This window comes from Trichosurus vulpecula, chromosome 3, assembly GCF_011100635.1.
Source record: "Trichosurus vulpecula isolate mTriVul1 chromosome 3, mTriVul1.pri, whole genome shotgun sequence".
Lineage (NCBI taxonomy): Eukaryota > Metazoa > Chordata > Mammalia > Diprotodontia > Phalangeridae > Trichosurus > Trichosurus vulpecula.
The window spans coordinates 210,926,534-210,951,294 of NC_050575.1; the positions used below are offsets into that span (position 1 = coordinate 210,926,534).

Genomic DNA, 24,761 nt, shown 5'->3' on the forward strand with positions numbered 1-24,761 from the left:
CCCTTGGGCTCAGTTGGGCGGGCCAGAAACGGAACGCCTCGTCAAGGCTCGTGCGCATGCGCCAGCCCTCTGCCCCCACCGACCCGCCAGACCTGCAGAGGGAGCCGGTGCCTGGGCTTTTCGGACAACTCGCGCTGTTTGTGCGACGGAGGGAGCTGGGATCTCTCTCTCCCTCTCCCCATCCCGCACCTCTCCTGCACATGCCCCACCTCTGAGCCCCGCTTCCTTATTCTAGGACATCGCCCCACAGCTGGGCCTCCTGCACGCACGCATGCAAGCCAGCCCGCCTCCCTCCCTCCAGAGTCCTACCTCCTGCACAGGTATCCCACTTCAGAGCCTAGATTCCTTCATGTACACACTTTCCCCATCCCAGCCTGCACACAGGACACCCTTCCCAAACTCTGACTCTTATGTCCAATTCAGTTACAAATGTTTATTAAGTCCCTTGCTGGGGTCCAGGTACAGGGGCTCCTGAGATGCCAAAAAGGGACACAGTTCTTGCCTTCAAGGAGTTTACATTCTGGAAAGAAACAAATACACAGATAAGGAAATACAAAATATATGCCCAGCGATGGAAGGGGAGAGAACCACAAACAGCAGGCCCATGGAAGGCCTCATTAGAAAAGAGCTAAGGACTCAAGAGAGGTAGAGGAAAAAAGGGTGGGTGGCATCCTGTGCAGTCATAGCGGCCAGAGAGGCAATATCATGTATGAGGAACAATATGTAGGCCATTTGGGCTAAAATGTACAGCTGACATGGGGGACTGGCAAGGAGGAGACAGGACCAAGGTTTACAAAAGCACTTTCCTCATTCCGACCTTGTGAATTAGGTAATGCCAGTGTTACTTAGTTCTATTTCACAAAAGAGGAGATTGGCTCCCAGAGGATCCTGGAATGCCAAGCTAAGGCATTTTGGGCATAAGTTCATTATTTAGTAGGCACTTAAGAGCTATAGATGTTTTCTTAGCAGAGGATAGAGATGATCTGGTCACTTGGGTATTCACAGCATTTGACCTGGGACTCAAATCCAGGTGCTGTCTCTAAATCTAAGGTGCTTTCCACCATACCAAGGGAAAACAATGAAAGGTTCCCTTATTACTAACTTAACATGCACATGACCACTTAAACCTGGATTTTGGTCAACATTGCCAGTTCACCAGGAGAGTTCATTACTTTTACAATGAAGCAAAAGGAAGTTTCAAAAAGATGCAAGAAAAAACTTCCTAACACTTACAGTTGCCCCAGAGTGCTTCAGATGGGCTGCCTGGGGAAGTGGGGGTCTTTAAGGAGGAAGGCCTTACAAGCAAGGGCTGGAAGACCATATATTGGGATTCTTGATCAGGTACGGCTTGGACTAAATGGCCTGCAAGTTCCCTTTCAGCTGACATTTATTGACTTCATTGGCAAAAAATGACAGCTTAGCCAGGCTTCCGAATTCTAAAGTTTTTCATGACAATAGCAATGAGCACATACACTGCTTTGATGTACAGTATCTGAGCAAATAACATAAAATGCTGGAGCCAAAAGAAATCAGGACATGGCTCTTGACAGTTTGGGGATGTGAGAATACATTCAAGGTAAAACACCTTATAACTCAACCGTTACTAACCATCACAATGACATAGACTGACACTCATACTCTCAGAGACCAGCCTCCTCCATTTACAACCCCACACCTAGTGAATCCGGCCTTTCACACCCACAAATAGACATACTGACGGTCCCTCTGAGGCCAGCCTCCTACAACTACAGACACCCCACCCCCAAACTGAGCCCAGCCTCCTACACAGAGGTACACACCCGTCCCTGCCCTGCTTGCTTCCTGCCTTCAGCCCCGAGACAGCTTGGCTAGCGTAGAACAGCTGGCCACAGCTGGCTAGGGCCCTAGTGCAAAGGTCAGGAAGATGGGCAGGCCGGGGAAGCCTCTTCCCGACACCGAGGAGCCAATATCGGGCTTGGCCAGAGAGCGCGCCCCGGGCTCTGGGAAGCGGCTTGGCCTGACCTCTGTGCCCTCCCCGCCCCTAGCGCCCCGCCTTTTCCCGTTGAGGCCCCCTGGGCCGCTGCCCCCGCCCTCTTCCCGCCAGGTGTTTCCTCTTGGGCTTTGTCAAGCCGCCCTACGCAGCTGCTGCACTCCTCTAGGTCTTGGGTTCGAGACCGTTCCTCCCTGGGGCAGGAGAATGAGCGTCGGGGTACACGGAGCCAGAGCTGGGAGACGAGGCAGAGATTTCAATGGGAAAAAAGGTCTTCCCTCCCGCCAGCCCAAGGAGCGCTTCCCAGCCTTTTGTCCTCTGATCCTAAAAAAAGAAGAAAAAAAGCGGAGCGGGGGAGTGGGGGAGGAGGGGAGAGTGTCTGAAATTTGCCCAGTGCATGTCCTGGCTGGGGAAGGGTTCAAGGGTTCAAGGGTTCAGGATCAGCATCAGGAAATGCCCCCTCCCATCGACAGGGCTTGGGGACGGGCGGGCCACCCTCCCGGAATCCAAACCTCAAATCTTGGCTCTTTGGTCAAGTGGGAAATCACCCCCCGGATGTGGGTGGGGGGAGGGCCGAGCCTCGAAAGAAGAGTCCCGGGTTCCCGGTAAGAGGAGGGGCTGGGGAGAGGATGAGACCCGGACCCAGGGGAAAGGAGCCCCGTCTTGGGTGTCTTTGAGGCTAGAGAGGTCATAAGCTAGGGAAGGGGCTTCTTAAAACACTTTTACCCCTTCGCTGCCCACTTAGCTTCCCCTCCCCCTGGGGACTCCCCGCTCCCCCCCTCCCCCCGTCTCTTCTCTCTTTCTGTCCATAAAAGGGAACGGCAGGGAGTCGGTCAGGGGAGGGGGGTAGAGGTGGGGGTGAGAGGGGGAGGGGGCTGGGCTGCTGCTCTTGAGCTGTCAGGGGTAATGGAAGCCAGTTGCTTTGCGGTGGGGAGGGGGGAGAGGGGAGAGGGGGAGGAGCAGGAGCAGGGCTCAGGGGAGCCAAAGAAAACTATAGGAGCTGCCCTGAGGTTGGAACAAGTGGGGTGGGGCAGGGGTGGGCATCGAGGGACAGCCTGCAGGCTCTATCTCTAGCTGCACCCGCACACCTGGGAATTCCCAGCTCTCTCCAACACATGAGTGCTCTTCTCTTTCCCCACCAGACTCCTCCGGCCCAGTCATCAACCTTTACTTCTTCAGTAGCATCGTTTCCTAAATCTTGGATCCCCACCCAATTCTTTTCAGACATTTCAGTATTTAGAATCTCTTCTCTTTTCCTCTCTCGGACCCACCCCACTACCATAAGCCCCACACTGAGTGCCTTAGGCATATGCCACTCTGACCTATGGAGGGGGGAAAGATTCCTTTCCAGCTTAGTTTTCCTCCTGGGAAAGCCCACCCATAGAAACCGAAAGAGTCTTCAAACATCCTGTCATTCCTGGTTCAGATCCTCTGGAACAGTTTGAGGGCCCAATGAGCGGATTCCCTTTGCCTACGTTGTGGACTCAAACCCCTAGGCTGATCTCGGATGGAAGCTGAGGCTTCCCAAATATAGTTTTCTATAGCCAAGCCAAAACCAAACTTCTTGGGATTGCTTCAGATTCCCAGGGCTAAAGCAGAACACACTGACCTCCAAAGGTGTTGGAGCATTTTCCCAGGTACGTTTTCATCCATTTTGGTGTATTAAGTGTTGTCTCTCCTGTGGAAATCGGTCCCATACAATCACTGTTTCCTAGCTCAAAGGGACCCCAGCAGCCATCAAGTACAACCCAAACCTGCAGAAGAATTCCCTCTACAAGGGACCCTACAAGTGGTTATCCAAATGTCACCTGAAGACCTCCAATGACAGGGGTCCCACCAACTCGACCAGCTTTGGACAGCTCTAGAAAGTGCCTTGATAGTTTTCTTTTCAACTTTCACCCTCTGCTCCTAGTTCTCCTCTCTGGGGCTAAACAAAGTTAAATCTAATCCCTCTTTTGAATGACAATACTAGAAGACAATTATGTCTTCTCTCCCCACAAAGGTCTGAAAGAAGGGAGAAGGTAGTGTGAAAGAAAGAACCCTACAATCACTGAGTTAGGTTTGCCACTCGATTATGTCCTCCACCTTCTAGTGCCTTCTATGCCCTGCAAATAACCAAAGGTAAAATGGTCCTCTATATAGGATTTGTCTGGATCAGGGGTGGGGAACCTGCGGCCTTGAGGCCACATGTGGCCTTCTAGGGCCTTGGGTTCTGCCTTTTGACTGAGTCTAAGTTTTACAGAACAAATCCTTTTATTAAGGGGAAAAAGGATTTGTTCTGTAAAACTTAGACTGAGTCAAAGGGCTGCACTTGAGGACCTAGAGAGCCATATGTGGCATCTCAGCCTCAGGTTCCCCACCCCTGCATCTGAATTGTTTGACCTAGCCTCATGGAAACTGAAATCAGATGTGGCATCCAAGGCAGAAGAGTCCACAGCTGAGAGCTAGAGGATCTGGGATGAGAGATAGTGAATGGAGCTGGAAATTTGTATCCTGGGAGGGCCTATGGTTATGAGCTACTGTATACCTGTATGATATCAGAAACTTGTGACTGAAGAAAGAAAGTATAAGGCTCAGCATAACTCTTAGGAAAGATGGGGCCACGAGCCCTAGTAAGGGGGAAGTGTTACAGGAGATTGCTATAGGAAAGTTTCAAATGAACATGCCAAAAAAAAAGGTAGTTAGGACTACCAAGGCTTGTGGACTTGTCTAGGGAAGCAGAAACCCTACAATTCACCAAAAGGATCTTGGTCCTTAGCTCTGGGAGCAGTAGTAGAAGGACAAAGAAAGAGCATCTGATTCAAAATGATGTTTCACCCTCTCATTTTACACAGGAGGAAACAGAGGAACAAAGAGGGACAGAGTCTTGCCCACGGTCACCAGACTATAGCAAGCAGCAGAGCCAGAATTCTAACTCAAGTCGTCTCCTTCCCTGTTTAGTGCTTTGACAGGCACTCCCTGACTTAGGCCATGTTGGGAGATGCTAGGGGAGGAGACCGGGCACTTGTGCTCAGATTTGGAAGGAGCCAAGAACGATTAGGTCAATATCTTGATTTCACAGGGGGAGAAGTCACACAGGTAGTGAGCAGCAGAGCTAGGATTCATGCCTGAGTCTTGTGACTACAAATCCAGTGTTTTCTCCATGTGAATGCAGGGCAGGGGATGCCACCTATCTAACTGTGCTGGGCCCCAGCTTCCTCATCAGTAAAAACAGATACAGTAGTTATTTAATCGAGAGGAGGAACTGATCTGCAGACCCTTCATCAATTGATTTTCCTACAGCCAAGGTGATGGACTAATGGCTTACTATACATCTGGTGCTATGCTAAGCACTCACAATCATCACATTTGATCCTCCCAACAGCCCTGGAAGATAAGTACTATTATTATCCCCATTTTACAGATGGGGAAATTGAGGCAATCCGAGGGTCACTCAGCTAGAAAGTGTCTGAATCCAGATTTGAATTCATGTCTTCCTGATTCTAGGCCTGTTGCTCTACCCACCTAGCTGAATGTTAAGGGGAATGTAACAGACAACAAGATGTTATGGTCTTCAATGAAGTTTAAAGAAATACTTACAGTTTGTTACACCTTTCATTTATCAAACTTGATGGAATTAGAGGGCAGCCATAAGAATAGCAAAGCTTATTGAAAAAAAATGACATGCTAGAATGACTGTGGGAAGATAGGGTACAACAGTTCTGGAAAATAATTTGGAATTATACACAAAAGTTTACTAAACTGTGCCCTTTGACCCAGCTATGACACTGCTAGATCTATATCCCAAAGAACTGAAACAAAGAAGAAAAGGTCCTATATGCACAAAAATAGAGGCATTCTTTATGTGGTAGCAAAAAACTGGAAACTAAGGGTCCCATCAATTGGGTAATGGCTGAAGAAATTATGATTCATCAATGAAATGGAATACTGTTGTACTGTAAGAAATGGAGAACAAGATGATTTCAAACCAACATGGAAATTTTTGTATGAGTTGATGCAGAACCAGAACAATTTATACTACAGCATCAATATTATAAAAATGAACAATTTTTAAGACTTAAATAAATTGGTGAAGAACATTAGTAGAACCAGGACAACAATTTCTACAATAACAACATTGTGAATACAAGCAACTCAAAGCTGTTTAGAACTTTGATCAAGAAAATCACTACCTATGATTACAGAAAACCAGAGATGAAGTATGTCTCACAGAAAGGTGTTGGATTCAGGGTTTAGAACAAGACGTACCTGTGTGTGTTAGTTAACACAGCCATTGAGGGAATTTGTTTTGCTTGACTATAAATGGTTGTTATTAGGAATTTGGTTTTTTTTTTCCCTCACATTTAGGGGGAGGTGAGAATGGATGGGAGGAAGAGACAATAGATTTGTTAATTAAAAGAATAAATTTTAATTTAAAAAAATTCTTAAAGGAATTAGAAGGCAGCCAGCCATTGCCTGACAGAGGCCTAACTGTGTTCCTGGTAACCTTTCAGGGAGGGACATACAGTGTAAGTCAGACAGATTCCTGCTTACATGGCATTTATAGTTTTCTTGTGGGGAAGGATGAGGGAAGAAGGAAGGCAGATTACAACAATGTAATATTATAGCTGAGAATGCAGGGTATAGTGGAAAAAGCCTTAGGGTTAGAATCAAAAGACCTAAGTTAGAAGCTTCTTCCTGAAATAATGGCCCATCCTTTAAAAACCAATGATATCGGTCTCCGGTCTTTGCTAGTGGCGCCATGGGTCACCAGCAGCTCTACTGGAGTCACCCTCGCAAATTCGGCCAGGGGTCTCAGTCGTGTCTGTTTGAACCGGCATGGCCTGATCCGCAAATATGGCCTGAACATGTGCCGCCGGTGCTTCCGGCGGTACGCAAAAGACATTGGCTTCATCAAGTTGGACTAAGTTATATTAACGGATCTTGCTTCAGTGATTACACCGACCATCAGTGACTATATACCATTTTACTGGATTCTGGACGACTATTTGATCTACCCACCTAAAGATCTGATTCTGTTGTACATTCTATGCTACCATTCACATATATGATTAAAAAGGTCATCCTCAAAAAAAAAAAACCCAATGATATCCTTCTGCTAATGTAACGCTGTGAGGACACTATAGTCCCTAAAGAATTAAAGTCAAGGATTACCCAAAAGTCAATAGAGGTATATGGTGGGTGCAAGTAGGCTTTGACACTTTACAAAGAATTCCCCTAAAGTAGCATAATAGATGTCATAAAAGAAATATGTAAACAAAAACGATGGGCTGGTCATATGGTAAGAGAGAGGGAGAGTGATGGACAGGCCATGTTCTCTCTAGTTCCTTCAGGATGTCAAGAGAAAACCTGCCAAAACAAACCCAGGAACTATATGAACACAATTACAAAACACTTTTCACACAAATAAAGTCAGATCTAAATAACTGTAAAAATGTCAGTTGCTCATGGGTAGGCTGAGCTAATATAATAAAAGTGACAATTCTACCTAAATTAATTTACTTATTCATTATGTGCCAATCACACTACCAAAAATTATTTTATAGAGCTAGAAAAAATAATAAAATTCATTTGGAAGAACAAAAGGTTTAGAATAGCCAGGGAATTAATGAAAAGAAGTGCAAAGGAAGGTGGCCTAGCTGTACCAGATCTTAAATTGTATTATAAAGCAGCAATCATCAAAACTACTTGGTACTGGTTAAGAAATAGAGTGGTGGATCAGTGGAATGGCTTAGGTATGCAAGACACAATACTCAATGACTATAGTAATGTACTGTTTGATAAATCCAATGACTCCAACTTCTGCGATAAGAACTATTTAACAAAAACTGCTGGGAAAACTGGAAAATAGTATGGCAGAAACTAGGCACAGACCAACATCTTACACCCTATACCAAGATGATGTACATGATTTAGATATGAAGGCTGATACTATAAGCAAACTTGGAGAGCAAAGAATAGTTTGCCTGTCAGAGCTATGGAGAAGGGAAGAATTTATGACCACGCAACAGATAGAGAACATCATGAAATGCAAAATGGATGATTTTGATTACATTAAATTGAAATGTTTTTGCACAAACAAAGCCAACACAACCAAGATAAGAAGGGATGCAGAAAGCTGGGAAACAATTTTTACAGCCAGTGTCTCTGATAAAGGCCTCATTTCTCAAACATATGGAGAACTGAGTCAAATTTATAAGAATATGTGTCATTCCTCAATTGATAAATGGTCAAAGGATATGAATAGGCAGTTTTCAGAGGAAGAAATTAAAGCTACCTATAGTCATATGAAAAAATGTTCCAAATCACTACTGATTAGAAATATGCAAATCAAAATAACTCTGAGGTACCACATCACACCTATCAGATTGGCTAACAAGACAAAACAGGAAAATGATAAATGTTGGAGAAGATGTGGGAAAATTGGAACACTAATGCATTGTTGATGGAGTTGTGAATTGATCCAACCATTCTGGAGCACAATTTCAAACTATGCCCAAAGGGCTATAAAACTGTGCATACCCTTTGACCCGGCAATACCACTTCTAGGTCTATATCCCAAAGAGATCATACCAATGGGAAAAGGACCCACATGTACAAAAATATTTATAGCAGCTCGTTTTGTGGTGGCCAAGAGTTGGAAATTGAGGGGATGTCTATCAATGGAGAAAATGGCTGAACAAGTTATGGTATATGAATGTAATGGAATACTATTGTGTATAAGATGGGCAGGCAGACTTCAGAAAAACCTGGAAAGACTTAGACGAACTGATGCAGATTGAAATGAACAGAACCAGGAGAACACTGTATGCAGTAACAGCCACATTGTGCAATGACTGACCTTGACAGACTTATCGAGAAGGGCTATGCAAGAATCTAAGACATCTGCAAAAGACTCATGATGGAAAATGCCATCCACATCCAGAGAAAGAACTGTGGAGTCTGAATGCAGACTGAAGCATACTATCAGTTCTCTTTGTTGTTGTTTTGTTTTGTTTTGTTTCTCCTTTCTCATGATTCCTCCCATTGGTCCTAATTCTTACAACATGACTAATATGAAAATGTTTAATATGAATGTATATGTATAGCCTATATCAGATTGCATGCCATCTTGGGGAGGAGGGGAGAGAGGGGGACAAAATTTAAAACTCAAAAGCTTATGGAAGTGAATGTCAAAAACTGAAAATAAATAAATAAGAACAGATGTCAAGAGAAAGCATGTTAGGTTGGACCCCCTTTGGTAAATTACGGGGAGACATTAACAAGGACCAAAGGGGCTTGGGATGGTGTGGAAGAAAGGAGTGATATGGACTGTTGAAGGGAAGAGCCAAGTCAATGAGATCACATTGGAGCACTGTCACATGATCACAAATAAGTATTCAAAAGGTGGAGGATATAATTATTACTATGTCATTATTATTTGCCCTGACACTTGTACTACATGCTACACATGGGGAAAGAGGAGAGTTGGAAGGAATGGGAAGAAAGAATATGGTCCCCACTGCACAAAGATTCTTGCTATGAAATCCTACTGAAGCTGGATTGCCACCTGAGCTGGCATGACCTGGGTAAGTCTTATTCAAACTGTTCATCTTTCTTCCCCACTACCACTGGCATCTGAGAAAAGAACAGTTCATCATAAAACTCTCCTTTGTCTATTTTCTACTGGCTGCCTGGGGCCTGGGAAATCTGTAAGTGCTAATTAGTATGGCCTGGATTACCCATTGACACTACATCCCTACCCTGTGCAAAGTGAAGACAGTAGAGTCAAAACAGCATGTATGTTAACTCCAACATCCCTGCCTGGTGTTCCAAAAGTCTTAGTGTAGTTTTAAGCTTTGATAATTTCACAAATAGAAATTCTGTATACTTTTTTTAAAAAATCATTTGAAAACTTAATTGTTTAAATTTCCTTTGTGTCTTTTAATTAATAAAATTTTAATTTTAACAAGATGGACACCTGATTATTAAGCATTATATGTGCAACGGTTTCTGGATGACATTTTCTCAGTCCAGGGGATTTGATGTAGGGCCACCTCAGTCACCTGATATATCTTCATTGGACTTTTTCTTGTGGGGTCATATCAAAACTGTTTCTAGGCATAAAACTTCACTCCTTGAATTATCTTAAGCCTAGGAATCCTTTAAGTCATTGACAGTGATAAAAGTTTTGCAAAGTTCAGAAATCAACTAGAGTAAGGTATAGCAAAAGATGGTGATTACGTTGAATTTTAATAAAAATGTATGTGATTATACTTTCAAATGCAGGTGTTTTGGTAAGTTTTCAGCATTTATACTTCTTAAGTTATTAAAACCTAAAACTGCACTAAGACTTATGGGACACCCTACATGTATCTTGGAATTTTATAGTTGGAACTTCAGCAGCCATCTAGTTTAATCCATACTCAAAAAAGAATCCCCACCATAACATATTCAACAAGTGATCATCCAACCTCTGCTTGAAGCCCTCCAACAGGAGGAAATCTTTTAGTTCCCAAGATACCCTTTTCCACTTTTATTGTTCAGTGATGTCCAAATCTTTGTGACCCTATTTGGGGTTTTCTTGATGAAGATATTAGAGTGGCTTGTCATTTCCTTCAGCTCATTTTACAGATGAAGAAACTGAGGCAAACAGGTATTATGACCTGCCCAAGGTCACATAGCTAGTAAGTGTCTGTGGCGGGATGGAACCTCAGAAAGAAGAGTATTCCTGACTCCAGGCCCTGAGCTCTGTCCACTTTGCCACCTAGCTGCCTCATTTCCACTTTTACATATGTGTATATATCAATAAAACCAAAGGAAACACATACACAAAATCAGAAGGAGATTTTTAGCTAGTTCATCTTTATTAAGAACTTATTCTGTTAAATCATTTGGTTATAATAATTTCATTTGAGTTGGTTTTCTATTTGTAAGTTTCTTGACGATTTTTTAATAAATGTTGCACTTAATAGTTAAGAAAAATCTTTTAAAAAATTACTTCTTGAATAAGAAGATATGAGAGAAAAAAACGCTTTTAGTGACACCAAATTTATTTAATTTACTTGAAACATGTCATTCTTTCACTGAGAATTTGATTGTGGCTATTACCATACTCTAGTGGCTCTTTGTGCTCTGATGTGAGCCCTTCACTGTTGCAGACTCCAAGGGTATACACACAAAAGGAAGAGACCTGGTAGTTACTCTCTCTATACCCCACCTTTCATGTAGCTGAGGGACCCCTCGTCAGCCAACTGCCACTGGAACCTCAGCACTCTCCTTTCCCTTCCCCCATCTGACCAACTGCCACTATGACCTTTCAACCCCACCTTCTCTCCTCCTCATCATCCAAGATTCTTAAAGGGTTCCAGGTAAGGCTACTAGGTACTTCTTCCAACCTCCCAACCCTATTAATCCCATTCATCTGATTTGTATATTATCTCCATCAATGCTTACATCCTCCACCAGATGCTCCCAGTGCCCTCTACTTGAAATTCATTACTCATCCTCTCTGCCTCTTATGAAGGGGTCTGTCCCTCATCCTACTGTAAGGATGTCCTCGACCTTCAGTGGGAGTCTCCATCAAACCTACGCTGATGATATCCCACAGTCCAATCTATAGGGTATCCCATAACTCACTGTGAGGATATTCAAAATCCTACTATCAAGGTGTTCCACAACCTACTGTTAAGGTATTCCAAGATATTCTGAGATATTTTGCATCATCTACTCCCAACCAAATCTCCCATTTCATCCACCTTGTCTCTCAAGGTTCATTTCCACACTTCCAACTTCCTGTTGGACAATTTTATGTAGATGCTCACCATCATCTCATACTTGATCCAAACTCCATCATCCTTCCCCCACAAATCACCTTCTCTGCCTTCTAAATGTCCTAGAAACATATAGAATCTTAAGAACTGAAAGGGACCTTGGACATCATTTATTTAGTCCAGCCTCTAACCTCTTTCCATTGGGAAATTGTCCTTATTCCCTGTTACAACCATCCCAGATCCCTAAATGTGTTCCCTCCTCGATTCCCAGGGGTATGGTAGAACCAACTCAGACTGGCTTTTGAGAGCCGATTGTTAAATTTTCAGTGTGAGCCTTACACCTCACAAATTGCTACAACTCAGGGCTTGATTTATTGTTTTGTTCGTAGTCTAGACTTGAAAAAGTAATAAAGAAAATGTGAATAATGCAGATGAAGCATAAAAATGTGTGGTAAATTTTTTGAGAGCTGGTGATTAAACATTCCTGCCTCCCTTGTAGATTCTCTGGCTTCCTTCAAAACTCAGCTCATATGGCACCTCCTTTTAAAAGTCTTTCCTGATGCCCTTAATTGTTAGTTCTTTCCCCCTCTTCCTGAAATTATTTATATATATAGATATATGTATAGATATAATATATACATATATTATACATATATACACATATAGATGTGTGTGCCTATACATATATACATGTATGCACACACGTATACATAAAATATGTATGTTTATGTGTTTCCAAATTAGAACACAAACTCTGTGAGGATAGCAACCATTTTTATTTTGTTTTTCTACCCCTAGCACCGTGCCTTGCACATAGCAGGCACCTGAATAAATTGCAATGGATTGAACTGAGGCTAAGAGAGGCTTAAGTGACCAAAGACACCCATAGGGACTAGCTAGGTTCTTTCTTCGATCCAGATTCCTTCTTTTTCCTCTATGTCCTGGCCATGACACAAGTTCCCCAGACCCTTTCCCACCTCTTCCAAGTATGCCTCCCCCAGTCGTGGCCGCCCCTGATCCCAGAGTCAATCCCCAGAATAGCTCTTGCTCCTGCTGCTCTGACTCCCTATATGAGTGGCTGGCCCCAGGTTTCTCCCGCCCCAGCTCTGGCCCTGGCTCCATATGGCCCTGTCTGAGCGGTTGGCCCCCTGCCCGGCGGCAACTCCACATTTCTGTTTCACCCCCCCTTTTTTTTTCTCCTTCCCGGCGTTAACAAGAAGCAGATGTGGAGCTGCTGGAAGGGGGGGTGGGGGGGTGGTAGGCTGGACCTCCAGTCAGACTGGGGGGAGGGGAGGGAGAGAGGCAGGAGGCCAGGGCCCGCCCCACACAGCCACCCTCACTCAGAGTCGCCACAGGGGCACAGCCTCATCATCCCAGAGGAACCAGTGAGCAAGGAATGGGGCAAAGAAGGTGGCAAGAAAATCCAGAAGAGTGGGGATCAAGGAGAGGGCTGTGAGGGGGCCAGGGAGAGGGGCTTGAGGAGACAGACCCAAATAGGTAAAGAAGAACTGTGGGACTAGGTGCAAAAAGAACAGACTCTTCTGAAGAGGAGAGGAGAGGAGAGCGGAAAGAAGAGAGGGAGGAACAGAAAGAGGAGGGGGGAAGGATCAGGATAGGGGAAGGATAAGGAGGGGGCGTGAGGCTCTAAAAAACTTCTGGCAGGCAGGAAGCTGGGGTGAGGAAGGGGGGACAGGGGTTCTCTATCCTTCTGGGTGGAGGTAGCTCTTTCTTGGGGAGCGTCAGGATCCCCCTGGGATTGAGGAAGAAGCAGCCAGCTGGGCTGGGATGTGCAGCTGAGGCTGGGCACAGAGTGGAGCCTCCCCCAGCATGGCCCCCACCTCACTCTGGAGCTGTTGCCTCTGCTGCTTGCTGGCTGGGGCAGCCTGGGCTGCGAGCTACCCATCCCGGGGCTACAGCCTCTACACTGGGGCCCGGTCCCTCAGTCCTGGGGGGCCACAGGCTCAGAGTGTCCACCGCCCAGCCAGTCGCCACAGGTAAGAGGCCCCATTGACCCCCAGCCCCGTCTACTCCGCAAGTACTTTCCCCCCAACTTTTCTACCACCTTTTCCCCAGAAGAATGAAACAGAGACTTGGGTGGGGTGAGGGGTGGGACAAAAACTATACATCCAGACCACCCCATGCATTCATTGACCTTCACCCAGTCTTGCCTGCCAGGTTTATAAAGTTTTGAGTTTAGAAATAAACCTGATGTTTCACATGACTGCAAATATATAATCTATATCAAATTACTTCCTTCTCAAGAAAGGGAGGGGAGGGAGGAAGAGAATTTGGAACTCAAAAAACAAATGTTAAAAAATGTTTTTACCTGTAATTGGAAAAACATATATTAAAAAATTTCACGTTAGAAATAACCTTGATTGAATTGTTTAAAGGCAACCCAGAGATGTTGGCCCCCTAGCTCCCTACCAAGGGTTCTCTGCTCTGGGACCATATCAGGCTTGGCTGCTTCCAGAGGCCTTACTTTGCTGGGACATCCTCACTCTCTAGCTTCTGGTTCCCCTAGCCCACCCACAGGCCCTGGGCAACAAGGGCTCTACATACTCTGAAAAAGACTACTCACTGCACGTAGTAGGGCAGGGAGGCCAGGATCAGAAAGAACAGCCCCTGCATTCATTTCTACCCTTTTGTTCTTTTTCATCGACTCAATTGCCTCCCTCCACCACCACTCCCGCTATTTAATCTGTTACTGACCCTATTCTCCTTGCTATCCCCTTTGCTCTTCTGACCCCGACTCCATCCTGTCACAGATCAGGAGCCCTATATAGATGGGGTGGGGGTCAGGAATGTGGGACTACTGAAAACTAGAAAGGGTGTGTGTGTGTGTGTGTGTGTGTGTGTGTGTGTGTGTGTGTGTGTGTGTGTGTGTGTGGGGGGGAGTGGGAAGGGAGTGGTGAGTAAACTACTAGTGAATGCCCTCATTATCCTTATCAGTCCTAGGCTGTGCCTAGCAGAAAAAGGGAAAAGCCCTTACCCTTTTCCCCTGAAGGTCCTAGGGCAACATCCGGCAGGACAGATCTCACTCATATAAACAAACTCACATAGAGAAACTTACAGATATAAACACATGTACATACTCCAGCATTCATAGTTCTTAGGAGGTGTTAAACATTCAAAGTCCTAAAATTAAACGGCTCCATTTATAATTCTATGCCCATGAGCATTTATATGCAAACACACAGATTCCCAGACACATGGCGACACATATGGATAGACACATCTATACATAAGCAAATGGATGCAAACCCTGCCTCCTCTGTGCTCCCATCTACATTAGGAGTACTTTCTGGATGTCAAAAGGCACTAACTTTTCCTGTTCTGTGCTTCTCCATTCTAAAAAGTTCTTCCATGATCTATTACTGATCAAGAAGGCACAGGGAGGGAGGCCAATGGACAAGGCCCTGCCTCTGTGTAGCTCTATCTCTCTGCCTTCCACCTGGGGTTCCAGTACTCAGGCCCTGATGGTTATGCCTGCAGGAACTGGTGTGCCTACGTGGTCACTCGGACAGTGAGCTGTGTACTGGAAGACGGGGTGGAGACCTTTGTCAAACCTGACTACCAGGCCTGTGGCTGGGGCCAGCCCCAGTGTCCCCGAACTATCACGTGAGTTCCCTGGACCAGGAAAATGGAGACTGGGGGTGGGAGACCAGACCAAGATGGCGAAACCAGGGAATTTGACTCAAGGCCAAAGAAACAATATGGGACTGAGCCTGGAAGTGGAGGTCAGAGCCATTGAGAGTTAGTGGTGAGCTGGAAATATAGGCCAGAGAGATTGAGCTGGGAACCCACTCAGGGACATCTTGCTGCCCCCTTGTGCTGCTTTCTGTTTTGTGAAACCAGATCTGGGACTGAACCAGGACACAGGAGGAAAAACCAGTGAAGGGTGGGTAAAGCTCACAGGCTCTCTTGCAGGGATCTAGGAATCAACTGGAGACTATGCCAAACTTCCTCACAAGGCTGGTGATTTAAGAAAAAAAGAGAAGCAGCCATCAACAGCACATGTCTACTGACCAAATTCTGTGCTAGGCGCTCCTAGATAAAAAAGCTGTATAAAGCTGAATCAACTCTCCTCAGAAAGTCAAGCATACTCACAGAAAAAGATGACTAATGGTACAGGAAAGTCTATGATATGTCTGACATTTCCTTCTATCCCAACTTCTCTCTCCCTTAGGTATCGAAGCTTCCTCCGCCCTCGATACAGAGTAGCCTATAAAACAGTGACAGATATGGAATGGCGGTGCTGCCAGGGTTTTGGGGGTGAGGACTGTAGTGAGGGGCCAACTCCAGCTCTGGGCACTACCACGCCCCACCCTCAGCCTCATATAGCCCGTCCCAATCTCTCGGGGTCCAGTGCTGGCAGTTACCTGAGTGGACTTGGAGGAGAAGGTAGGTACCAGGAATAAAAAGGGAAAAGAAGATAGAGTAGGCCTGTCTGGATAATGTGGGGCCAGATACCTGGAGGCAGGGCCATTACTCCTGAAAACAGAAAAAAAAAATTTTAAAGTAGGCATAAAATGAGCCTGATAGGTAATAGTCTTCCTCGAAGACTGTCTACCCCACTCCAAAACCCCAGAAGCAAACAGTTATATGTATTTGTCTGTGTGTGTGTGTGTGTGTGTGTGTGTGTGTGTGTGTTTGTGCATGGTAGTCAGGGAGGTAAAGCAATCCCCTTTAGTGGGTGAGGGGTGATCCAACAGAGCACACACTCTGGATCTATGGGGATAAATACTCTCATTGGCCAGGGCCCCTGGTGGGTGACACAGATGACCCTTAAAATGAGAATGTCTCTTCTACAAAGAGGCCAACGAAAGACATACTAACGTCCCAACTCTACTGAGTTGATCTGCGGAGACTACAAGTCCTTGCATGCACATAAGACTACAAGGTACAATGTGGCCTTTGGAGACCTTAGTTCCCATGATATAATAACATTCAGTGCTTTGAGCATCTCTCTTATATGCATGATGGTCCCTTCAGGCTGAGCTTTACTTCCTTTCCTCTTGATAATAATTATTACTGAGTACCAACTTTCTGATGTACATCCTACCTAACAAAAACAAATCAGTAAGCTTTCCATGAAGTGCCTGACTTTATTTTTCTATTTCTGGAAGATGGGGGGAAAAAGATGTTTAGTCATGTCTGACTCTTGATGACCCTATGTGGGGTTTTGTTGGCAAAGATATTGGAGTAGTTTGCCATTTCCTTCTCCAGTAGATTAAGGAAAACAGGCTAAGTGATTTGCCCAGGGTCACACAGTTAGTGTCTGAGACTGGATATGAACTCAGGTCTTCCTGACTCTTAAGCCCAGCTAGATAGAGCTATCTGCTGAGCCAACTAGCTGCCTCCATGAGGTATCTAGATTCACCTGGAAACAAGTTGGAACTAGAACAGAATCACTGATTTTCCTTCTCTAGCTTGTTTGGTTACAATCCTCACTCTAACCCCTTTTCTAGGTCCTGGGGACTCCGAGAAGTTAAAGCAGCTAGAGGAGAAAGTACAAAGCATGTCAAAGGAACTACAAGGGCTCCAGAGCACCCTTCAGGGACTGAGTGGACGCCTGGCCGAGGATGTCCAACAGGCTGTGGAGACAGCATTTAATGGAAGACGCCCACCTGCTGATGCAGCTGCCCAGCCTGGGGTGCAGGAGACCCTCAACGAGATCCAGCACCAGCTGCAGCTATTGGATAATCGCATCTCCACCCATGACAGGGAACTGGGTCTGTTCCACAATGGAGGTGGTGTTCCGGGTCCTGACCTGACCAACCAATCTCCAGCAGAGAAGCTGCTTCAGGAGATGGAGCAGAGGCTGCAGGAATCCTGCTCCAGCTGCACGGACGGACTGGATGGCTTCCGCAGGCAATACCAGGAGGACCAGGAACGCCTCCATGAATTGGAGAAACTCCTTGGTTCCGTAGAGCAACAACAGAGGGAAGCTAGGCAGGAGTTGCACCGGCAGCTGGCAGGGGGCTGGGTGCCTTCTGCAGGCTGCTGTGCTCCCGAGCTAGGCCAGAGGCTGGGGGACGTGGAGCGTCGGTTGGACGTGGTGGCTGGCTCTGTGCATGTGCTGAGTGGTCGGAGAGGGGGAGAGCTCGAGGGTGCAGCTGGGCAGGGAGGCCATCCCCCTGGCTATACCAGTCTGGCCACTCGCCTCTCATGGCTGGAAAATCAGTTTAATTCTACCCTGGGCCCATCTGAGAAGGTAGAAGGTAGCCACACCGCCCCGGGAGGCCTGGGCCACTGGCTTCAGGGAGCCAAGGGGCAGCTCACTAGGCTAGAAAGAAGACTGGCTAACTTGAGCCAGGAACTAGACTCCCGGCTCCATGTGCTAGAGGAGCGGGTGGAAGGGGCTGTGCAGGCTTGTGGGCAGCTCTGCACTGTTTACCCAGGGACTCAAGAGTCACAAATCAGTGCCATCCTCAGTGACTTGGAACGGAGGATCCTGGACAATGAGGGCCAACTGAGGCTGGTGGGTTCCAGCTTACACAAGATGGGAGTGGCTGGAGAGGCTTTACAGGCAGCTCTGGATGGACTAGAAGGTGAAATGGGGCGGATGAGGGAACAGCTGGGTATGCAAGGTGAAGGGCCTGGGGACTTACTACTTCAGTTGAACCAAACAACTGGGAGGCTAACCCAGTTGGAGGAGAGGATGCAGGCTAGAGGAGGGGATTGCCTGGGCTGCAGTGAACTTCAGGAGGAGTTAAACCGGTTAAGAGAAGGAGTAGAGCACTGTTCCTGCCCTCTGTTGCCCCCAGGAGACCCTGGGAGCAGTGCGGGAGTGGGGGGGCCTGGGCGGGGCCCACTGGATGGGTTCAGTGTTTTCGGGGGCAGTTCAGGAGCAGCCCTTCGGGCAATGCAAGGGGAACTCTCCGAAGTCATCCTTACCTTCAGTTCCCTCAATGACTCATTGAGGGAGCTACAGACGGCAGTGGAGGGCCAGGGGGCAGACCTGGCTGACCTGGGAGTCACCAAGGATAGGATCATCTCTGAGATCAATCGATTACAACAGGAGGCCACGGAGCATGCAACAGAGAGTGAAGAACGACTGCGCATTCTAGAAGACGGGCAAACTCAAGTCGGGCAGTGCCCAAACCTTGAAGGACGACTGACCCGGATCGAAGGCATATGTGAGCGACTGGACACAGTGGCTGGAGGATTGCGGGGGCTGCGAGAAGGGCTTTCAAATCATGTGGCTGCCCTTTGGGCTGGCTTACGGGAAACCAACAGCACTAGCCAAAACCAAGCTGCCCTGCTGGAGAAACTGCTGGGAGGTCAAGCTGGCCTTGGCCGAAGGCTGGGAGCCCTCAACAGCTCTCTCCTTCTTCTGGAAGAACAGCTACATGAGCTTAGCCAAAGTGACCTCTCTGGTAAGAACCCTTTGAGAGAGGGATGGAGGGGGAAGGATGTGACTGTTTGGGAGGTCTCCTTTTCCTGGGATCCCCTGTATCCACCTCATCTCTCATCTATACCTCCTATCCTCCCCAACTCCCCTAGAACAGGCTGCTCCTCTTTCAGAAGTGCTGTGCCAGGATCACAGTCTCTATCCTTGAGGCATTCGATTCAAATCGAACATTTATTGTGCCTCTTAAGCAAAAAAAAAAAAAAAATCCCTTTCCTCAAGGAATTTACATTCTAGTGGGAGGAAATGACATGGACACAAATAAGCAAATACAAAAAATTCACCAAGTAATTCTGAGAGAATCAGGAAAAGGTCTCATGTGGAAAGAAGGTGGCACCTGAGCTGACTTGAAGGGGAGGTTTCCAAGAAGTGGAGGTGAGGAGAAACTGCGTTCCAACCAAGTATGTGGACAGCCTGTGTCTTTGCAGGCAAGAGAGAAACACCATCTATAGTGAATAGCAAGGAGGCCAATTTGGCTGGACGTTGGGGTGTGTGCAAGGTGAAAGCAGCCTAGAAAGAGGTAAGGAGTCAGACTGTGAGGGGCTTTAAATGCCAAAGAGAAGAGTATGTATTTTGTTCTCGAGGCAATAAGGAGTCACTATAACTTCTTGAACAAGGAAATGACAGGGCTTTAAGAATATTAATTTGACAGCTTGGTAGAGGATGGATTGAAGAAGAAAGTAATCAGTTTTGGAGATTAATTAGGTTGCTGCTACAATAGTCCAAGAAAGAGAAGATGGACCAGAACTATGGTAGTGGCTGTGCAAATGGAGAGAAGGGAACAGATGTGAGAGAGATGGCTGTGGTGGCAAGACTTGGCAACTGATTAGATATAGCAGGTAAGGGAAAGGGGAAACAAGTATGGCTTTCAGGCAGAAAAACAGGGTGACTGAAAGGATGGTGATACCCCTCATAGAAAGGGGGAAGTTTTACAAAGAAAAAAGAAAATGTGGAAGTTTGGAAGAGTAGTGAGCTCATGGGGAAATAAAATGAGTTTCATTTTGGACATGTTAAGTTTGAGACATCTACGGGACACTACTGTAGTTGAATGTGTCTAGAAGGCAGTTGATGATTTGAGATTGGAGTTCAGGAAAGAGACTGAAAACTATGTACTTAAGTGTTGGAATCATTTGCATAGAAATGATAGTTGAATCCATGGAAGTTGATGCAATCATCAAAAGAGTGTAGAGATAGAAGACAAAAGGGTCCAGCACTGAATTTTCTGGTATACCCCATGCAAAAGGAGAGGGATATGGATTAAGATCCAGCAAAGGAGATTAAAAAGGAGCAGCCAGTGAAGAGAGCCAGGAGAGAAGAACATCATAAAACCCAGGGAGGAGAGGGAATCCAAGAAGAGAGAGATGTTCAACAGTGTCAAACACTGCAGAGAGGTGGAGACAGGTGACAACTGAGCAGAGACTGTGGGGGTTAGCAATTTAAAAATCACTGGCAATCTTAGAGCACTTTCATTCAAGTGTATGTGAGGGGGAGGGGACAGAGATGACCAAAGCCAAATGGAAAGGAGTAAAGAAGCGAGTAGAAGGAGAGAAAATGAAGGGATTGAGATGGGTCTTTTCCCCCTAGGAATTTAGCCGTGGAAGGGAGACAAGATATGAGGATTCCATGAAAGTATGGCAAAAAAATATTTTTTTTAAGAATGAAGGAAATCTGGACATGTTTGTTGGCAGCAGAGAAGGAATTGATAGACAATGAAAAACTAAAGATTATAGAAACATAATTAAAGGGGCAAGGACTAAGAAGTGATTTGAGGGAATGGAATCAAGGGTACAAGCAGGGGTTGGGAGATGGGGCTTGGAAGAGAAGGTGATGACCTCAAATCACCTCTTGTACCAGATCTAGTGACCCATATTGTAGCAGTAGGCAAGCAGTCAAAAAGCCAGTCCATATGCCACTGAAAATCAGCTCATGTGCTGTCTTTGGCCTGTGTGGACTAGATATGGTATGTAGGTTGAGCATCCCTAACCATCACACACTTCTCACCTATTTCTTAATACACTCCTCAGTCTGCATAGGCTATGCCTGTCCTGTCTCCCCCTTGGCTGCCTCCAGGCCACTTCTCAGCTCTGGTCTCTCTAGCCCTCACCTTCTTTTGCCCTGTGCAACCCCTCCCATTGCTTCACTTCACTCTAGCTTCATTCTTACAGGGCCAGCAGGGGAGATTGGGCCACCAGGCCCTGTTGGAAAGCCTGGGCCTCCAGGCCCTATGGGACCCCCTGGACTACCTGGAAAAGATGGCAAAGAAGGACCCATAGGACCACCAGGTGTGTGACATTTTATTCAAAATTAGTTTGACCAAGATAGTGTCCAACCTATAATTTTTCTAGCTTACTACTATGTAGCAGAGAAAAGAACTCAGTGACTAAGGCCATTTCTAGGCATCCTAATGTTTGGTCCCAGAAGGCAGAACTAAGAAGAGTGGGTAGAAATTATAGGGAGGTAGATTTTGGCTCAATATGAGGAGAAACTTCCAACAAGGGCTGTCTCAAAGTAGAATGGGCAGTCTCAAAAGACAGTAGGGTCCTTTCTATTCTGCGTGGATCATCTAGGTATTTCTTATTTACATATATTATATATATATATATATACACATATATGTGTGTGTGTGTGAGTAATCCACATACACACACACTTTAATGAGTGAGCTTAATAAACACTTGTTGATTGAATAGAGCTTTTTGGAAGTCTTCAAAATGGGTTGAATGTCCTATTTGTCAGGATGCTGTTGAGGGAATTCATGATGCATGTGTGAGGTTGGCCTAAATGTGCTCTGACACCCCGTAAGATACTGCTCAGTATAACTGAAAGAGCACTGTATTGGGACTCATGACTGGGAATTCACATCTCCACTCTGCCACTCTTAGCTGTGTGACATTGAACAAGTCACTTAATCTGAGTTTCACATAATACCAACTTTGAAAGTTGGAAAGGACCTCAGCAGCCATCTAGCCCAACTCAGACACAAAAAGAATCTCTACTATAACTTACCCAACAAGGTGTCATCCAACCTCTGCTTGAAGACTTCCACTGAAAGGAGAACAGCTCTCATCATTAGGAAGTTTTTCCTGACATCAGCCTAAATTTGCCTCCTTACAACTGGTACCCATTGTTTCCGATTTTGCCCTCTGGATCTAAACAACAAGTTTAATCCCTGCTCCAAATGACAACTCTTCAAACACCCGAAGAAAGCTATCATGTCCCTCACTAAGTCTTTTCTTCTTCCTTCAACTGATACCCACAAGACATTTTCCTTCTCTAAAATGACAGTTAGATTGGATGACCTCTATGGTCCTTCCAGCTCTACACCTGTGATCTATCCAATTTGGATATTCTTTGAGTCAACTACATAACAAGCAAATTCCTATTATTTTTGTATTAATGACAACCTCCCCTGATGCCTCATTGTATTGTGGCAAGAATTCCGGAAAGCTCTACCAGTAAAGAAAAGCTTCTGACAAACCCTGTGAAGCTGAGGACAATTTGATTGGTTTGGTGCAGGATTTCCCATGTCTGTTGTTCAAGGATCAGTCTAGCTGTTGTAAAGAGGCTCTTCACTATGTCGGCCAAATACTGATGAATTTGTCAGTTACTTCCACATCTATTATGTTATTCAGTCAACAGGTATTTATTAAGCTCCTGGAACTGTTTAAGATAAAAAAGAGACAAAGACAAAAACAAAAGCATCCCAATCCTAGAGGACAAGACATTTTATGAGTCATAAAGAGGTTGCAGCCTGGGTTGGTAGAGGGAGCCCCCACACTGAAAAAAATCACAGACCCTTGAAATCTGGAAGCATGACTTAGGTTGCTGGAAAAGGAAAGATTCTTCAAGAGAGTTAAAAGATGGAGGACTGGGAGTTTTCAATCTCTCTTCCCCAGTTATTCTGCTTAGGCCAGAAGTAGGTGTTTTACTTTTTGTTGAATAAATGAACTTATGCTGTGCTGCTCCTAATTAGTACATCTCCTTCTCCTACAGGTCTTCCAGGTGAACAGGGTATGTATTCTTTTTTGAAGAAGTTTCTTCCTTTTCTACAGCAAGTCGTTAATTCAATGGGCAACAAATCAAGTGCGAAGGGCTAAAACAGAATCGGCATTTAACTGAGTAGAAGGTTGCAAAACTGAGCTGGTAGAGTAGAAGAGAGTGATGTAGGTATGACATCAGTATCTTAGCTCTAGTGACCACTTTCCCTATTCCCCACCGCCAGGTTTGGAAGGTGCAGCAGCAGCTCCTATACCTCGAGTGTCTTTCTCAGCCGCGCTGAGTTCACCCCGTACAGAACCAGGCACAATTCCCTTCGACAAGGTCTTACTCAACGATGGAGGCTACTATGACCCAGAGACTGGTAAGGGGAGGATGGTGGGTGGGGGAGGGGAGAGTTGGGGGAATAGGGATGGGATGTTTGTAGATTTCAGATGGTTATTGCAGTCTGGGAGTACCGGGAACCCAGCAAAATATGGACCCCACGTTTGCCTAGAAGTCCTGAACTAAGAGTTTTCCCCGTAGGGGCTTCGATCGGTTTTCCTGTCCCATTTGTTGCCCTTCACCTTGCTGACCCCGTCCGTCTCTCCCTGCCCCTCTGACCAGGCATATTCACCGCGCCCCAGGCTGGCCGCTATTTGCTGAGCGCCGTGCTCACTGGGCACCGTCATGAAAAGGTGGAGGCCGTGCTGTCCCGCTCCAACCTGGGCATAGCCCGCATCGACTCAGGCGGCTATGAGCCCGAGGGGCTCGAAAATAAGCCGGTGGTGGAGAGTCAGCCCAGCTCGGGCGCCTTGGGGGTCTTCAGCCTGATCCTGCCACTGCAGGCTGGAGACACGGTCTGCATCGACCTCGTGAGGGGGCAGCTGGCGCACTCGGAGGAGCCGCTGACGCTCTTCAGCGGAGCCCTGCTCTACGAGGACCTGGGTTATGAAAACGACTAGAGGGCCCTGGCGCCCGACACCCCAAGAAGGCTTGGCCTCCGCCCGGCTGTCAGGGGGAAGGAAGGTGCGGGGGAGGGCGGGCTGCGGCAGGAGGGCTTCCTCACTGGGGGAGGGCCTTTGCCCCCCCCCCCCCGCCCCGTGCCTGCGTTTACTTGGCCCTCGGCCACCCACACAGTGGAGACATCTCCCGGACTGACCAGCACAGCCTCAGGCGCCCGTGACCTTGGACCATAACCCCAGCCTCTCCGGGAATCCAGGGCCTCTGCCCTTAGGCACCCTAAGCACCCTAAGCACCCACCTCACGTGTCGGTCTGGGGCTGAGCAGGGCCCTCCTGCCCCACCCCATCTCCCCACCCCCCCCATTTTCCTACCCCTGGCTAGGCGGCCGAGGTCCGGCCCAGTCCACTACCCCGCCCCCCTCCCCGTACTAAACTATTCAGGAATAAAGACTTTTTTTTTTTTTTAAGAAAATAAGTCGGGTCCTGACTCACGTGCGAGGCGAGGCGGAGGGGCAGTAGAGGGAGGCGCCGAAGGGAGGGCTTTATCCCTAGTTGTGAGCTGCAGGGGGACCCTGGGTGACGCGGGGTCAGGTGGCGGGGACGCTTGCTGTCCGGGGTCCTGATCCTAGCCAAAGCCCCGGTGTCTGGCCATGGGAAAGCCTCCCCAGGGCTGCTGGGGACTTCCGA

The 24,761-nt window shown here is 46.6% G+C and overlaps 1 protein-coding gene, 1 long non-coding RNA gene and 1 pseudogene across 2 annotated transcripts; 2 read left to right on the forward strand and 1 right to left on the reverse strand.

Annotated features, from left to right (window-relative positions):
* The first annotated feature begins 6,104 nt into the window (after positions 1 to 6,104).
* Positions 6,105 to 7,049, forward strand: LOC118843020 (annotated as a pseudogene).
* Positions 7,050 to 13,379: 6,330 nt separating this feature from the next.
* Positions 13,380 to 24,538, forward strand: EMILIN1 (elastin microfibril interfacer 1). The gene is made up of 8 exons (XM_036750394.1): positions 13,380 to 13,715; positions 15,217 to 15,342; positions 15,911 to 16,125; positions 17,193 to 19,103; positions 21,301 to 21,417; positions 23,129 to 23,146; positions 23,358 to 23,495; positions 23,738 to 24,538. Exons 1-8 carry the CDS (start codon positions 13,549 to 13,551, stop codon positions 24,073 to 24,075), a joined length of 3,030 nt encoding a protein of 1,009 aa, XP_036606289.1. The 5' UTR covers positions 13,380 to 13,548; the 3' UTR covers positions 24,076 to 24,538.
* On the reverse strand, positions 15,590 to 24,697 carry LOC118843022. The gene is made up of 3 exons (XR_005009892.1): positions 24,567 to 24,697; positions 16,104 to 16,215; positions 15,590 to 15,946 (listed from the first exon to the last, which is right to left on the reverse strand). It is a non-coding gene; the product is annotated as an uncharacterized LOC118843022 (long non-coding RNA).
* Positions 24,698 to 24,761: the final 64 nt, after the last annotated feature.